Source organism: Chrysemys picta, chromosome 12 (assembly GCF_011386835.1).
Source record: "Chrysemys picta bellii isolate R12L10 chromosome 12, ASM1138683v2, whole genome shotgun sequence".
Lineage (NCBI taxonomy): Eukaryota > Metazoa > Chordata > Testudines > Emydidae > Chrysemys > Chrysemys picta.
In genome coordinates, this window is record NC_088802.1 from 16280664 (window position 1) to 16297933 (window position 17270).

The 17270-nt window shown below is 49.0% G+C and overlaps 1 protein-coding gene across 1 annotated transcript in view; it reads right to left on the reverse strand.

The window, feature by feature from the left end:
- Nucleotides 1-2140: 2140 nt before the first annotated feature.
- LOC135974854 (butyrophilin subfamily 1 member A1-like) overlaps nt 2141-17270 on the reverse strand; it is a 55604-nt gene continuing 40474 nt past the window's right edge. Inside the window, exons 13-17 of the mRNA XM_065563892.1 lie at nt 11399-11731; nt 11054-11076; nt 10208-10323; nt 7598-7657; nt 2141-5886 (exon numbers count right to left, since the gene is read on the reverse strand). Coding sequence (XP_065419964.1) covers nt 5372-5886; nt 7598-7657; nt 10208-10323; nt 11054-11076; nt 11399-11731 — 1047 coding nt within the window. The 3' untranslated portion in view covers nt 2141-5371. The remainder of the gene's footprint in view (nt 5887-7597; nt 7658-10207; nt 10324-11053; nt 11077-11398; nt 11732-17270) is intronic.

A 17270-nucleotide genomic window follows, 5' to 3' on the forward strand; every position in this document is an offset into this window, starting at 1 on the left:
GTCCTTAGGCAGGGGCTGAGCAACAGTTTATATAGTGAACAGGCCCAGGCCCTGGCTCAGGGCGGGCAGTAAAGGGTCACAGCTCAGGCCGGGGCTGAGCAAACACAGGTAAATAGCACACCCAGGCTTCCGGCTCCGAGGACCTGGGAGAAGGAGAGACTCCCATCCACACGTTGGGTGGCAGGGGGGACGCAGACCTTCCCACTCCACTGCATCCCAGCCCGGGGCCCTAGCAGCGGCCAAAGGCCCGCTGCTGTGTCAGTGGGGATCCTGGCCGCAACACAGTGACATGGGCTCTGGCAGTGCTGCAGCCAGACTAGGGTCGGCTGCCCCTGGGCTATTTCCACACTCCCCCTCTGGGGTACCTGGATCAAGGTGAGGTCCTCAGGGGGGGTCAATCACTATTGGATCCTCGGGGTAGCTGGCGAGGGGTAGGCTCGGCAACTCTCCCACATGCTGGTCCATGTTGAGTACTGGCCAGTCTCCAGGGCCACAGCTGGTTGCTGTAGTCTCCCCAGCAGGAGCTGGGCCCGAGGCATCTGGCCTCTCCAGCAGCTGTCTCTGGAGTAAGCTCTGAGGTTGGGCTCTTATACTTCCTGTACGGCCTCTGACCCCCTGGGGGGCGGGCTTGGAGTGCTCTGGCTCCACCCACTCTGGTGTCTGGCGGAGCTCATCCCCCTCCGGGGTGGCGGGGAACCACACCGGCTCCTTACACACCTCTAACGAGGGGCAGTAGCGTTGTCACTGGCAGCATGGCTCTCGCCAACATAGCGCTGTCCACACCGGCTCTTTTTGTCGTTATAACTTTCATCATTCAGGGCAGTGTTTTTTCACACCCGAGTGACAAAACGACGAAAGTGCCAGTGTAGACATGGCCTAACTCACCATTTCTCAAATGCGGCCACCAGGGGGTTTCCTGCCACCACAACAGCTTCCTGGGCAGTGATGGGGGGGGAGGGGTAAGCATCGGCCCCTTCTCCCTCCCTCCCTTTTGCTCCTGGATGCACCACTCTGCACATCTCCGGAGACAGGTGGGGGACAACGCTGAAGGAGCAAGGTGAGTTCTTTACCTTGGAGCATGGAATGCGGGGACTTAGTGGGGCTCGGACTTCAGCCCTGGGGTGGTTGGGTGGTGGGGACTTAGGGAGCCTGGCTGCAGAATAGAGCTCCACCCAGAGTCCAACCTCTAGCCGCATGGCAGCAGGCTCCGATCCCTGGCTCTAGCTGCGTGAAGCCAATCCCCAGTCCCACCAGCAGCCGCTGGCCCCAATCCATGTGCTCCAACTCCAAGTCCTAATCACTGACCCCAGATGCCGACCCTGAGCTCCAGCGGCTCCCGGCCCTGGGTGCAGATCCCCAGCTCTGGCCTTGGGCTCCAGCGGATGCTTTCTCTGGATGCCAACCCCTAGCCCTGGCCGTGTGGCAGCAGGTGCAGACCCTAAGTGCCAGCCCCAAACCCTGCCGGCAGCCAACTGCCAGCCACGCGCTCCGACCCCCAGCCCTGGCCCCTGACACGGCTCCTAGATGTTGATCCTGGGTTCCGGCAGGTGCTGGCCATAGGCGCCTATCCCCAGCCCCAGATGCCAGCCCCGGGTGCAGATGCCCAGCCCCGGGAACGCAGGAGCGGGACCAACCCCAGGCTCCGGCAGGTGCTGGCCCAGGACACTGACTCCTAGCCCCAGCTGTGCAGCAGCAGGCGCGGACCCCAAGCGTCAACCCTGGGTGGCAACCCCCAGCCCCAGTTGCACAGCAGTTGGTGCTGGCTCTGGGGTGCCAACCCCTGGCTGCATGGCAGTGGGTGCTGATCCCCGGCCCTGGCCACACAACTGTGGGTGCTGACCCTTGGCTCCCGTGGGTGCTGGCCCAGGGCGCCGACCCCCAGCCCCAGGCTCCAACCCACATGCGGTGACAGTGGTGGGACCCTACATCCATCGCCACGGCCTCTGCTGACTCACCCTCCACCCTTCCATCCATCCTCCCTGGCCCCCACTGCTTCACCCCCCACCCATCCATCCAGGTCTTAACTTGCCAGGACTTGCTGAGAAAGGTGATATTAACAAACATACAAATATCACTTTTCACAGCATTATCTTCATTATTGAGCCCTCAAAAAAACCCCTACATAAATACATTACAATGATTTGGATGTGTACGTGTGCATATTTATTTGTTTTCCCTAAAGTTAATTAAGCATTTTAGGAAAAAGTGTCAGTGCGGCCACCAGCAAGAGCCACACTCTGAGGCCATCAAAAAATTTGTTGTGAGAACCCCTGGCCTAACTCTGCTCTAATCCATGTCACAGATCATTCCATCTGAGATGCCCAGTTTCCTCTGATGAATTTATCCCCTCCCCTCTCGGTGTCTGCTGAGCGTTTCCCTTCTCAGGATGGTTTTGCTTTCACTCTTCTCATTTCAGCTTCCCCCATTTTCTCCAGGCTTCTCTCCTTACTCTTGTTTTACTTTATTTTCACCTTTTCCCATTTCATTTCTTCTCTCCCTTCTGGTGAAACCTGCCCTGTACCTGACTCTCCTCTCTGCACAGCCACCTCTTCTTCATCCAGGTGACATCTCCCCACTCCCAACTCCATTTCTCCACAACATCCCTTCCCTGGGGGCCTGTAGGTCACACTCCCCCGTCTCTGGGTCTCCCTCTCCAAGGCTTTCTGCTGCTGTGGAGCCTCCAGTTTCTCCCCCAACCCCCAAATCCTAATTAATTTAGTCTGTGTCCCTGCCACCCCTGCATCTGCCTGTCCCCAGTCCAGCTGTTAATTCTTCCCCCAACCCCACATCACTTCTGGCCCCTACCCCGCCCTCAGTTTCGATCCTGCAGCCCCCACATGTGCCCCTCAGCTCCTTCTGCAGCTCCAGAGGTTCTTCCCCCTCCCGTTCCCATCCCTGGTGTTGCAGGGAGGACCAGCTTGGCTTAACAGTGAAATCTTTGGTGAGCTTAAACAGAAAAAGGAAGCTTACAAGAAGTGGGAACTTGGTCAGATGACTATGGAGGAGTATAAAAATATTGCTCGAGCATGCAGGGGTGTAATCAGAAAGGGCAAAACACAATTGGAGTTGCATCTAGGAAGGGATGTGAAGCGTAACAAGAAGGGTTTCTACAAATATGTTAGCAACAAGAAGATGGTCAGGGAAAGTGTGGGACTCTTAATGAATGGGGGAGGCAACCTAGTGACCAACGATGTGGAAAAAGCTGAAGTACTCAATGCTTTTTTTGCCTCCGTCTTAACAGACAAGGTCAGCTCCCACACTGCTGTCCTGGGCAACACAGTATGGGGAGGAAGTGAACAGCCATCAGAGGTGAAAAACCAGGTTAAGGACTATTTAGAAAAGCTGGACATGCACAAGTCCATGGGTCCAGATCTAATGCATCCAAGAGTGCTGAGGGAGTTGGCTGATGTGATTGCAGAACCATTGGCCATTATCTTTGAAAATTCGTGGAGATCGGGGGAGGTCCCGGACGATTGGAAAAAGGCAAATATAGTGCCCATATTTTAAAAAAAGGAAGAAATAGAACTAAAGACCGGTCAGCCTCACTTCAGTCCCCGGCAAAACCATGGAGCAGGTACTCAAGGAATCCATTTTGAAGCACTTGGAGGAGAGGAAGGTGATCAGGAACAGTCAACATGGATTCACCAAGGGCAAGTCATGCCTGACCAACCTGATTGCCTTCTATGATGAGATAACTGGCTCTGTGGACATGATATATCTTTACTTTAGCAAAGCTTTTGATTCGGTCTCCCACAGTATTCTTGCCAGCAAGTTAAAAAAGTATGGATTGGATGAATGGACTATAAGGTAGATAGAAAGCTGGCTAGATTGTCGGGCTCAAAGGGTAGTGATCAACGGCTCGATGTCTAGTTGGCAGCCGGTATCAAGCAGAGTGCCCCAGGGGTTGGTCCTGGGGCCAGTTTTGTTCAACATCTTTATTAATGACCTGGACGATGGGATAGATTGCACCCTCAGCAAGTTCGTGGATGACACTAAGCTGGGGGGAGAGGTAGATATGCTGGAGGGTAGGGATAGGGTCCAGAGTGACCTAGACAAATTGGAGGATTGGGCCAAAAGAAATCTGATGAGGTTCAACAAGGACAAGTGCAGAGTCATGCACTTAGGACATAAGAATCCCATGCACCACTACAGGCTGGGGACCGACTGGCTAAGCAGCAGTTCTGCAGAAAAGGACCTGGGGATTACAGTGGGTGAGAAGCTAAATATGAGTCAGCAGTGTGCCCTTGTTGCCAAGAAGGCTAATGGCATATTGGACTGCATTAGTAGGAGCATTGCCAGCAGATGGAGGGAAGTGATTATTCCTCTCTATTCGACACTAGTGAGGCCACATCTGGAGTATTGCGCCCAGTTTTGGGCCCTCCACTACAAAAAGGATGTGAACAAATAGGAGAGAGGGCAATGAAAATGATCAGGGGGCTGGGGCACATGACTTATCAGGAGAGGCTGAGGGAACTGGGGTTATTTAGTCTGCAGAAGTGAAGAGTGAGGGGAGATTTGACAGCAGCCTCCAATTACCTGAGGGGGGTTCCAAAGAGGATGGAGCTTGGCTATTCTCAGTGGTGGCAGATGACAGAACAAGGAATAATGGTCTCAAGTTGCAGTGGGGGAGGTCTAGGTTGGATATTAGGAAACACTATTTCACTAGGAGGGTGGTGAAGCACGGAAATGGGTTACCAAGGGAGGTGGTGGAATCTCCATCCTTAGACGTTTTTAAAGCCTGGCTTGACAAAGCCCTGGTTGGGATGATTTAGTTGGTGTTAGTCCTGCTTTGAGCAGGGGATTGGACTAGATGACCTCCTGAGGTCTCTTCCAACCCTAATCTTCTATGATTCTATGAAGGGGGGGGGGCTTCCTGGGGCCACAGAGATGAGGTATGGGGGAGAGGTGGGGGTTGGATAGACAGGGGTGCGCAAGAGGCATAGAGATGAGCCAGAATGCTGGGTAGATGGGAATCCCCCAAGTCATAGAAATTAGGATGACTGTGGCTAGAGAATCCCATTTTTTCATCCCAAGTTTCATTCCCAGTGGGCTTTTCCTCCCTATGCCTCAGTCACACTGTCTGACCCAGGATCCCCAGAGTCCTCCTGTATCATAGAGGACAGTGGCAAACAGGCTGCACAATCCCTGGGGCAGTGATGAGATTGGCTTCTCTATCTGACTCACTCAATGCTCTCTATGGTTTGACAGTCCAGGGGCTGCACAGAGTTGAGACCGGAAGCAACCTCCAGGGTCAGAGAGATGGTGTGATAGAAAGTCCACAAGGAGAGGTCATAGAGACTAGGGCGTGTGAGGCTAGAGAGGCTGATTTCAGGGTCCCAGTGGGATATTCCCCCCACCCCCCACCTGTATCTCAGGGACACAGGCTGAGCCAGGATCTTGACCCCACCCAGAGCCAGGGTCGGATTCTCTCGCCAGGGACGGAGCCCAGCGGGAAACTGAAGATCGGGGCCTCGTCACCAGCATTGATAAATGTCACCTGCCCCCGGTCACAGTCCAGACAAACCCGGATCCTGCTGGGGAACCAGCCCTGGGGCAGGGGGGTCGCAGGGAAAGTGAGAGCCCGGAACTGACCGCAGTACCACTCCAGGGCCCAGATCCCCGCCTTAGAGCTACGGTTGATCACTCCCTTCCTCTCCACAGACTCTCTGGCCACCCCCACAGCCCAATATGGCCCACTCCCCACATCCACCTCCCAGCAATGTCTCCCCGAGGTGAATCCCTCACAGCCCAGCACATAGGGCAAATAGTCAAATCTCTCAGGGTTGTTGGGCAGTTGCTGCCGCGTGTCTCCCCATCTCACACGTTTCCGATCCTCAGACAGGACGAGGTGGGGCTGAGCCGTGTCTGGATCCAGAGTCACATTCACTGGGGAGAGAGAATCAAGAGCGTTAGGGGCAGAGCTCGGCCCTGGGGGAGGCTGGGACCATTTCTCACACTCCCCAGCAGCCCTGATCAGCCCTGGATCCCAGGGAGCTGCCTCTGTCCTGGGCACCTGAGACTGAGCAGAGATGTCAATGCAGTTCCTCACTGTTTAAAAGGAGCCACTTAACTGGTTTCTCATTTGTTTGCAGAGGCTTCAGCTCCCAGCTCCCCCTGCTGGGGCTGCTCCATTCCCATCATCAGAGACACAGCCAGGAAGGTGTCAGAAGCTTTTAGTGAGGAGGGAGCAGAGGAGGAACATACCAGCTTTGAACTGCAGAGGTGACCTCCCTCCCCTAATGCAGCCTCCACTCCCAGGCCAGAGAATAGAGAGGAAGATGCAGCGCTGGGGAAGAGCCACTTAAGTCCAGAGAGTAGGAGGTGGCATTGGGTGAGGTAGCCCCAGCCCAGAGAGAAGGGAGGGGGCAGCATCAGAGAGCATCTCCCCAATCCATGATAGAGAGAAAAGCTCCAATGGGAGAGCCCAGCCCTGCCCAAAGGAAAGGTAGGATGTTGGAGAACAGTGATGGGGGAGACCAGAGGCCCTGACTTTGTAATTTTCCAGGGGAGTGCTTGACCCCTCGCTCCGCCCAAGACCCCGACCCGACTCCACCCCTTCCCCCGAGGCCTCACCGCACCCCACCTCTTCCCGCCCCTGCCCCGCCTCTTCCCACCCCCGCTCCGCCCCGTCTCATCCCATTCTGCGCCCTACCCCCAAGCGCACCCCGCCCTACCTCCATCCCCTCCCCCAAGCCTCCTGCACACCACAGTAGGCAATAGGCACTGGGAGGGAGGGGGAGGAGCTGATTGGCAGAGCCACAGATGGGTGGGAGATGCTAGGGGAAAGGCCCCCCGAGCACCCACAGAGTCAACGCCTATGGGGAAACCCCCTCAGCCAGGATAACAAAGAGGGATGTGTCAGTCCTCAGACGAGATAGCGCTCTTCTAATTCCTCTCAATATAATACTAAAAGTCCTGTCAATGTCTATGAAAACGCCAGGGTGTTTGGATGCTGCTCAAGGAGAGGTTTTTCTTCATCAGCATGGACACGAACTCAGCACCAATGTTGGTGTCAGGATTGTTTGAGTGACTTCAGCTTGGGATTGCCTCACTGTTCAATGTGTTTATTTTTAGGGTTAGAATGACAGAATATCAGGGTTGGAAGGGACATCAGGAGGTCACCTAGTCCAACCCCCTGCTCAAAGCAAGACCAATTCCCAACTAAATCATCCCAGCCAGGGCTTTGTCAAGCCTAACCTTAAAAACCTCTAAGGAAGGAGATTCCACCACCTCCCTAGGTAACCCATTCCAGTGCCTCACCACCCTTCTAGTGAATAAGTTTTTCCTAATATCCAACCTAAACCTCCCCCACTGCAACTTGAGACCATTACTCCTTGTTCTGTCATCTGCTACCACTGAAAACAGTCTAGATCCATCCTCTTTGGAACCCTCTTTCAGGTAGTTGAAAGCAGCTATCAAATCCCCCCTCATTCTTCTCTTCTGCAGACTAAACAATCCCAGTTCCCTCAGCCTCTCCTCATAAGTCATGTGCTCCAGCCCCCTAATCATTTTTGTTGTTGTGTGTGTCATGGTCGCTGTCGGTTTGGTTGGTAACTTTAGCTACAATCTCATGAAGATGTTTTCTCTGGAATCTCACCCTGTCTGTGTGCTCCTACGGATTCCCCTCTTTTTTTTTCCAGTGCAGACGGCAGAGTGTCTAGAGAGGAAAAGGGAAAAAAAGCTGAGATTTCAGGCTTTCATATTTTTAGCAGCATTCCCACACTGAACTCCTAGAGCTGGGTTTTCATCATGAAAGAGAAACAGACCAAGAGGCACAGAGAAACACTCAGCTATTTAGTAAAAACTAATCTGAAACTTTCTCTTTCCTCTCTCATTCAGACATCTCAAAGAAATGGAAGCCTCACAACCATCCCAGAACATACAATCTCGAAGAGAGATTTAATTTTCCCTCATCATCCCCTCCCACCCTTCAGACTCCAGTTGGTTTCTCTCATTCATTTACTGCATTTTGTTGTAACCTAGACCCAGATCACGCAAAGACTTTAGAGTAAAAATAACTTTTCCCACTTTAGTCCCTTAGACGCTAACAGGATATTGAGAGTTTGTGAAATCCTGGCTCTAATTGTGAGCTGTTGGGTCTGTTTACTCAGCATCTCTACAGAGAGCAGCACGACGGGGCTCTCGTCCTCCATAGGCAGAAATAGGAATAATAATAAAATCATTTTATCCATGTGGAAATTGAGGCAGGGGAAGGTTGGCTCCATGGGCCAGATTCACCCCTGTACCGGCGAAAGGAGAGAGGGGAGGGGCCATTTGTGACTCTGCTGTTCAGTGGCTGCAGGGGCCGGTGCAGACCTTGGCACAGGCTGAGGAAGTTCTGAAGCAGCCAGAGTTACATCCCTATGACAATGGCCCCGTGTGTCTTGCCCAGTGTGCAGAGTGTCAGAGGCCCAGCTTTACACTGCCCACGTCCCTCTGTCCCTCGTCCACCCCCTCCCTCTTCCACCCGCCCTCATCATCCCCCACCCCATTCCCAGCCCTCTCAGGAACACGCCTTGTGCCTGCAGCTGCTGGCGAGGAGGCACAAGAGGCCCCTGTGCTGGAGGGATCTCTCACCATGGGGGAGGGGCTTTCTCCTTCCCTCCAGCCCATGTGCCCAGACTAGCTGCCCTACGGGACTAGAGCCCAGTGATGGGCTGGGTCCAGATTTAACAAGCGGCCTTTAATTTACAGTCCTGATCTTTAGACACCTGGGGCCTGGTTCTCGCAGGGGTTGGGCACCTGCAGTTCTGGAGGCTACACAGCTCTGGAGCACCTGCCCTGCAGTTAAATTAGGCCATTTTTACTAAATTGGGGCTTTAATGTTGTGACCTTTGGTAAGTCATGAATTAATGGGAGACATCCTGATGCCTGGGGCTCTGCTACATCTGCTCAGAGTATCTGTTTTCCACTAGTTGTTAGGTTAAGTATTGAGAATTGGTACAAGGGTCATTTCTTATGCAGAAGTTTGGACAGATGGAGATTTGCATTTATACTGACTGACTTGGCTTTCTCCTTCCTTGCAGCCCATTTGGACCAGACTAGCTGCCGTATGGGACCAGAGCCCAGTGATGGGCTGGGTTCAGCTCTAACAAATGGCCTTTAATTTATAGTCCTGACCTTTAGGTACCTGGGGCCTGGTTCTCAGAGGGGCTGGGCACCTGCAGCTCCCCCTGACTCCACCTGTGGAGGCTGCACAGCTCTGGAGCACCTGGCCTGCAGCTCTCTTGTTGGGAGAGAGAAACTCAGGTGTCCCAAATTAGGCCATTTTTCGTAAATATGGGCCTTAATGTTGTGACGTTTGGTAAGTCCTGAATTAATGGGAGACGTCCTGATGTCTGGGCCCTGCTACATCTGCTCCATTTGTCTGCTTTCCACTGGTTATTACGTTCAGTATTGAGAATTGGTACAAGGGTCATTTCTTATGCAGCAGTTTGGACAGACGGAGATTGTGCCTTTGTATGACTGACCTGGCTTTGGCCTGGTGAGCAGTTTGCTTGACATATGGGAAATGTTGCCTTAAAAGACCTTGTTATTAAGTGATGTGTTTCTAAGTCACCATGTGGGACAAAGATGTTTAGACCACACAATGTGCTTAAGGACAACAGACACCCAGAATGTTGTGCCAAGGAGCAGTTAGCAAAGTCCTAAAACCCCTATGCGGAGACAAGGGTCATAGTGAGCTATGCATAATCAGTGGTAAGAGACCAATCAGAAAAGAGAACAATAATATGAAAATAGCTTGGATAGCAAAAGCCCTGCCAATTAAAAAGTTCATGTATGTGTATTTTATGAGTTATATAAGATACTTAATATTCATAACACTCAAAGGTGATTGGAGAAGAACTAATAAATATATAATCTGGATGTGCATTTTATGTCAGACAGTGTAAGGGGTAGTCAGAGCTTCATAGGAAAAATCCCTGTGACCCGCCTACGCCCCAGGAGAAGGTTACAGGACAGTACTTCTTTCAGTATAGCTGTCATTTCTTACTTTAATATCAATTGTAATTGCAAGGCACGCTTGTCGTACAAACAAAGCTTTGAATTAATTAACCTGAGTGACTTGGACCCCAAGTGTGTGGCATTCAGACCCAACAATTAAATAGATCCATCATCTAAATATGAATCTTTCTGCTAGAATCTTTCTCCTCCCATAGTCTCAGAGACTTAGCCCAATTTTCCATATTACATCCCTTCTAGGTACCTTTGAACTTCCTCAGAGTCTCCATTAGAGCAACAGTTTTCTGGGAGAAATCACTGAGTCTCACTTCCAGTTCAGGAGAAATCTCCTCTGGCTCCTGGAACTTCCCCTTCTTGCGGCTGGACAGAAACAATTTCATGTGATTATATTTCACTTAGTGATTCATAAGTTCTTGTTAGTGAGCTGCTGCTCTAATGGGCCTGGAGTTAGAATTCCTCTACTTTTCTCAGCCTCAGAGCAGGTGTGACACAGCCCATGGCCGTGCAACATTCCCACTTAAGGTCCCATTAATATTCTTCAACTCTGGCAAGGAGAGACTAGCTCTCGGGATAAAAGAGGGTTTGAGTCTCCATGGCCAATACACTCCATGGCCTCCATGCTCTGAGGGACAGGAGGTTCCCATTTTAAGTGCTGTAGAAATCTGTCCACTAGGAACCAGACTGAAGCACCAACTTCCCCCTCCCCAGTTCATTCCACACAGGTCTCCAAACAGTCCTCAGGTTGGAAAGACTCTTGACCACTGCTGCCCAGGTCTGAATGGTACCCAGTGCCCCAGCAGTGACAGGCCCGTATTCCACGCCCGCAAACCTGAGACAGCCAGTCCCCCAGTATTTTGACATCTCTAGGAAATACTTGAGGTGAGTCTTTCCCACTGAATGGGAAATTCCAGAGTCTTCTGTACCAGGGTGAGAACCTCAGGATGAAGTTGATCAGAAAGATTTGTATGCAAAATGTGACCTTTCCCACACATTTTACTGTAGCGCCCTGGGGGGATTCGGTGCTAACAGCATCTCCAAACTCTTTCCCAGCTTTGTGAAGTGGGAGTGGGAGCGAGAGAGAGCCACATACCTACTGAGGGTGCTTCTGACATCCTAGAGGAGAGAAATAGAGAGAGAGAGAAAGAATTTCAGTGCCACCTGACACACACTTTAATTCCAAAGAAGGGATTTAGCAAGTATGGGGAAAAGAGGCCCTGCTCTGGCCCCAGGGCCATGGATTCCCTGAGCTAACGGGGCTTTTCCATCTCTAATATCAATGTGTCCGTGAGTCTGCAAAGAACAATAGTCATTCACATTTCAGGAATATACACACTGAGTTACACTGTGGTCTCTGACTGATGCACTCCCATGCCCATGTTTTAGGAGCAGTCCTGTCCCTATGGTGGGATCTGGAGTATTTCTAATTCATTCTCACCTGCAGGAATTCATTTGCTGGCTTCTGATACTTCCCCTCCATCTCACTGATCAGCTCATTGAGATGGGAAATCTCCTCTGAGAGTTTGGTGATATTTTCTTTTTGTATCTTCACTACTTCCTTGTCCAGCTTCTCCAGCTGGGCCAGCAGGAGTCGCTCTTGTTTCTCCAGGAACCGCCGCAGTTGCTGAAATTCAGACACAATCTTCTTTCTCTCGGTTTGTGTCTTTCGCTGTAAAAATATAGGGAAAGGGCTGGTCAAGGACATGGATAGAGCCAATGGTCCTTTCATGGAGTGCTGAGTTGTGCAGGAAGGAGAATTTCTTTGTAAATTCTAAGTCATAGAATATCAGGGTTGAAAGGGACCTCAGGAGATCATCTAGTCCAACTCCCTGCTCAAAGCAGGACCAATCCCCAACTACTTTTTTTCCCCAGATCCCTAAATGACCCCCTCAAGAATTGAGCTCACAACCCTGGGTTTAGCAGGGCAATGCTCAAACCACTGAGTTATCCCTCCCCGCATAGTCTATAGGCCCATTTGACACTGAACAATATCTTGTCATCACTAGAGAGAGGATTTTTCTCACACCTTTCCATTTGGCCCCACAATCTCATAAAGGGATGTTCCCACATCTGACATGGTTTGGATAGTGCGTTATCTATGGCCTCGGAGATGGAGATCCAAAGCAGCAGGAGGTAGGACTCAGTACTAGGTGACATTTTGAGCACAAAATTTTTTTCCCCAGGGAAAATGCGGCTTTGTTGATACTGAAACTTTTCATGAATGCCTGACAATACCCCCCTATTTGTTTTGTTACAAAAGGAAATAAATGAAAAATCAAAACATTTTCTTGTTTTAATTTTTTTCCAGGATTTTAAAGTTCAAATTACTTTTTGTTTGAAATATTCCTTCTTTTTATATAATTATATATATTTTTAAGGAAATGGTTAAAATTGAAACAAAACATTTTGATTTTGTGAAAAGGAAACATTTCGTTTGACCAAGAAAAAGTCAACTTTATGATTTGCTGAAAATGTTATATAAAACAATTTTCGGTTCAGGCCATTTTTTTTTTAAATATCCAGCCAGGGAAAAAGATCTGGTATGTACCCAGCTCTGCTCAGAACCACATTGACAGAGACGGGGGGTGGAGGAGGGGGAACAAAAAGAATGAAACTATGACCCAAAAAACCGAAGACTCAGGCAAAGACCCGTGCATTGGATACATTCAGTTCACATTGGGAAGATTTTTAATGACAGCCACAAAAACTGGAAATTAATTCATTAATTGAAATGAAAGCTTAGAATCTGAAGGGGAATATGTTGCCCTTTTCTAGGGAGAGGATTTTTCGGGCCCTCTGTAGGGTTGTGTGCATGTGCGCACACACACAAAATCCCAGGATCATGAAGCTACAAAGCAATCATTCACAAGAGTGAAATGTGAAGGACATAAGCTGTAATAAAAGATAAACTATAATTAACGAGAAACTGATTTAAGAACTAAGTGGGGTGTGAGCTGTAGTGAAAATAAGGAAGTCATAAGGACTGTAAAACAACATCTCTGGACAGCACCCTCAGGCATACAAGGGGAATGACAGGAATGGAGAAATTGTCAGAGTGCAAAGGGACTGTAAACCAGAGAGAAGCAGAGGGATAGTTGTTCAGTCAAGAAACCAAGGGCTGGTATACACTGGGGGGAGAAATCGATCTAAGATACGCAACTTCAGCTACGCGAATAGCGTAGCTGAAGTCGAAGTATCTTAGATCGAATTACCTGGGGGTCCACATGGCGCGGGATCGACGACTGCGGCTCCCCCATCGACTGCGCTACCGTCGCTCGCTCCGGTGGAGTTCCAGAGTCGATGGGAAGCGCGTTCGGGGATCGATATATCGCGTCTTAACGAGACGCGATATATTGATCCCTGATAAATCGATTACTACCCACCAAATTGGCGGGTAGTGAAGACGTACCCCAAGACATCACACCCAGGAATACGTGGCCTTATTTAAACTGGAGCTCAAAACAGTAAACAAAGATTTCAGAAGAGGATTCCTCAAGTTACAACTAAACATACTCCAAACTCTGGGCTGACAGAGGCTGAAAACTGTGAAACTGCAGAGTGACCGTGTATCAGTCGGGGTTTGTTCTAGGTCATTAGATTTCTAATTCAAAATTCTGTTAGTTCATAAATATAAGCTGTTACCTATAAAGTGAGTTTAATGACGATAATAGTAGTTAACCCATAATAGACAAGAATAATAGTTTACAGTAGTTTACGGCCGTGGTTTTCAGGATCCGCACCTGGCCAATCAGAGGGGAGCCAGGAGTGCCATTTGGCCTGGGCCTCAAGCTCAAAGGGGGCCTCAAATTTAGACACGTTAATTTTTTGGCATTTGATAAGTTTCACAACTTGTCTTTATGTGCATCCCTATTGGGCCAAAATGTGACACACTCTCTCAGCTTAGAGCTGCAAATTTAAGCAAATAAGAGGTGTGATTTGGTAAAAGACATACTTTTTTTTGTTAACTGATATAGATTTTGTCATATTAAAGTAGTTAAAAATGTCATAAGTATTAATAAAAATATATCGGTTCTGATGGCACAAGATTAGACTGTGATGAACGTGTCCTCTCAGATCAGCTGATTATAGAAACAAACCACTACTAGTGGCTGGTACTGGATCAAGTGCATTTTGAAAGGTAGAGAACTGTTACATTTTAGTGTTTTTATAGTTTTATGTCTAATTGACTAAGGAATTATTTGTGTGTGAGAATTCCTCATTATTATCTTCCTATGGTAGCTAAAAGAGGTGACTGGTTGGTTGGTTGAGCCATCATCATAGGCTTTCATAGTCTATAGGCCCAGATTCAAGGTGAAAATTTGTGCGAGCAATCTTGTAGACTGAGTTTCGTGAGGACACGTTTGAAATTTTTGGACATTATCCCTCTGTCTGTATCTGTGTCTGTGTTTATGATATATATGCCATCTCTTTGTCTTCAGCTCAGCCTGTTATATTATACTTTGCGTGCTTGAGTTTTGATTCAGTGATAAGGATAATAACTTGTCTGACTGTTTGATTTTGTGTTCTTAATTAGTATTCCTTCGTTGAGCATTTAATCTTGACTGAATTCTCTACAGAAACTAATAACTGGAAAAAACTTCTTGAGCGCATCCTGAATGTCATCCTTTTTCTTTCTGCGCAGGGATTGGCTTTCTTTGGTTCCAGTCAACGTATTGGTGATCGTGCAAATGGAAACTTTCTAGGCATAGTTGAGCTCCTCTGCAAATATGACCCACTTTTATCAGAGCATGTTAAACATGTTCGAGAATCGCAAGAGTCAAAAGCACATGCAAGTCCATTATCTCTCCACACGTATACAAAACGAGTTTACTGAGCTATGTGGGTCTTTCGTACAAACAACAATTCTTGATGAGATTCGAAATGCCAAGTGTTTTTCAATCATTGTTGATGCCACTCCAGATTGTTCTCACAAGGAACAGACTACTATGGTTATTCGATATGTTAACATTGTAGACAGCTCAATATTTTCAATTGAAGAAAGGTTTATTTTGTTTGATAATTTCACGAGAAAAACTGGAAAAGAAATTGCTGCTCGAGTACTAGCAATTCCATAAGGTTTTAAGTTAGATTTTCAAGTCTGCATTGGTCAAGCCTATGACAATGGATCTAATATGGCTGGGAAGTACAAAGGTGTACAAAAACAACAAGGAGTCCGGTGGCACCTTAAAGACTAACAGATTTATTTGCCCATGCATCTGAAGAAGTGGGGTTTTTACCCACGAAAGCTTATGCCCAAATAAATCTGTTAGTCTTTAAGGTGCCACCGGACTCCTCGTTGTTTTTGTGGATACAGACGAACATGGCTACCCCCTGATACTTGACACGGTGAAAGGTGTACGAGCAGTTCTGTTTGAGCATAATTCAAACTGTATTTTCTCCAGCTGTGGAAACCACATGCTAAACCTTGTAGTTGTTGACTGTGCTGAATCATGCGAGGAGGCAATTACTTACTTTGGAACTGTTCAGCAAATGTACCATCTCTTCAGTAGCAGTCCACAAAGATGGGAAATTCTGAAGCAATATCTTCCTGTTTCACTACATGGGATGTCCAATACTAGATGGTCTGCACAGATTGATGGTATTCAACCAGTTGCGCAGCATTTGAATTCCCTGAGAAAGGCTTTAAATGAGCTTCAATCTCACTGCACAGGCTTGACCTGAACTTCAGTCTATTGAGAAGCACATGTCCAAATTTGAATGCATTCTGATGTCATGTTGTGTAACTGCCTGCCCTCCTTACCAAGTTCCATATCCTCCTCACCCAGACGCCCAAAAACGCGGGGGCGGGGGAGGCTCCAGGCACCCTGCCACTCAACTCCAGGGGATGGCCCAAGCAACAGAAGGCGGTCATTCAAACAGCTTTGATTTGTAGTGTGGCTACAATAAGGAATGTGGCCTTGTCTTTTCCTCCTCCCCCACTTCACTCAGTTATCAAATCCTTTGTACACCCAGGATTCCTTTTACTAGTCAGCGTTGTCAGTGATCTCAAGTTTTTTTAATAAATAAAGAATGAATGGATTCAGAACAATAGGGACTTTATTTCCTGTGCCAGCTGTGGTCGAAGGGGGGGAGGGGGAAGAGGGATTGTCTTACAGGGAAGTACATTCACCAAAGGGGGCGGCTTTGCATCAAAGACAAACACACTCAGCTGTCACACCGTAGCCTGGTCAATCATGAAACTGTTTTTCAAAGCCTCTCTGATGTGCAGCGCGCCTCGGTGTGCTCTTCTAATTGCCCTGGTGTCTGGCTGTTCAAAATTGGCCGCCAGGCGATTTGCCTCAACCTCCCACCCTGCCATAAACATCTCCCCCTTACTCTCACAGATATTATGGAGCACACAGCAAGCAGCAATAACAATGGGAATATTGGTTGCGCTGAGGTCTAACCTACTCAGCAAACTGTGCCAGCGCCCTTTTAAACCCCCAAAGGCACATTCTACCCCCATTCTGCACTTGCTCAGCCTATAGTTGAACTGCTCCTTATTGCTGTCCAGGCTGCCTGTGTATGGCTTCATGAGCCATGGCATTAAGGGGTAGGCTGGGTCCCCAAGGATAACTATTGGCATTTCAACATCCCCAACAGTAATTTTCTGGTCTGGGAAGAAAGTCCCTTCTTGCAGCTTTCCGAACAGCCCGGAGTGCCGAAAGATGCAAACGTCATGCACCTTTCCTGACCATCCCACATTAATGTTGGTGAAACGGCCCTTGTGATCCACCAGTGCTTGCAACACCATTGAGAAGTACCCATTGTGGTTTATGTACTCTTTGGCAAGTAGGTCCGGTGCCAAGATAGGGATATGCGTTCTGTCTATTGCCCGACCACAGTTAGGGAACCCCATTGCAGCAAAGCCATCCACTATGCCCTGCACATTTCCCAGAGTCACTACCCTTCTTAGCACTTACCCTTCTTGATTGCCCTGGCTACTTGGATCACAGCAGCCCCCACGGTAGATTTGCCCACTCCAAATTGATTCCCGACTGACCGGTAGCAGTCAGGCATTGCAAGCTTCCACAGGGCTGTCGCCACTCACTTCTCAACTGTCAGGCCAGGTCTCATCTTGGTATTCCTGCACTTCAGGGCAGGGCAAAGCAACTCACAAAGTTCCATGAAAGTGGCCTTACGCATGCAAAAGTTTTGCAGCCACTGGGAATCATCCCATATCTGCAACACTATGCGGTCCCACCAGTCTGTGCTTGTTTGCTGGGCCCAGAATCAGCGTTCCACTGTATCAACATGCCCCAATGCTGCCATGATATCCCAATTGCCACATCCCGTGCTTTCAGGAACGT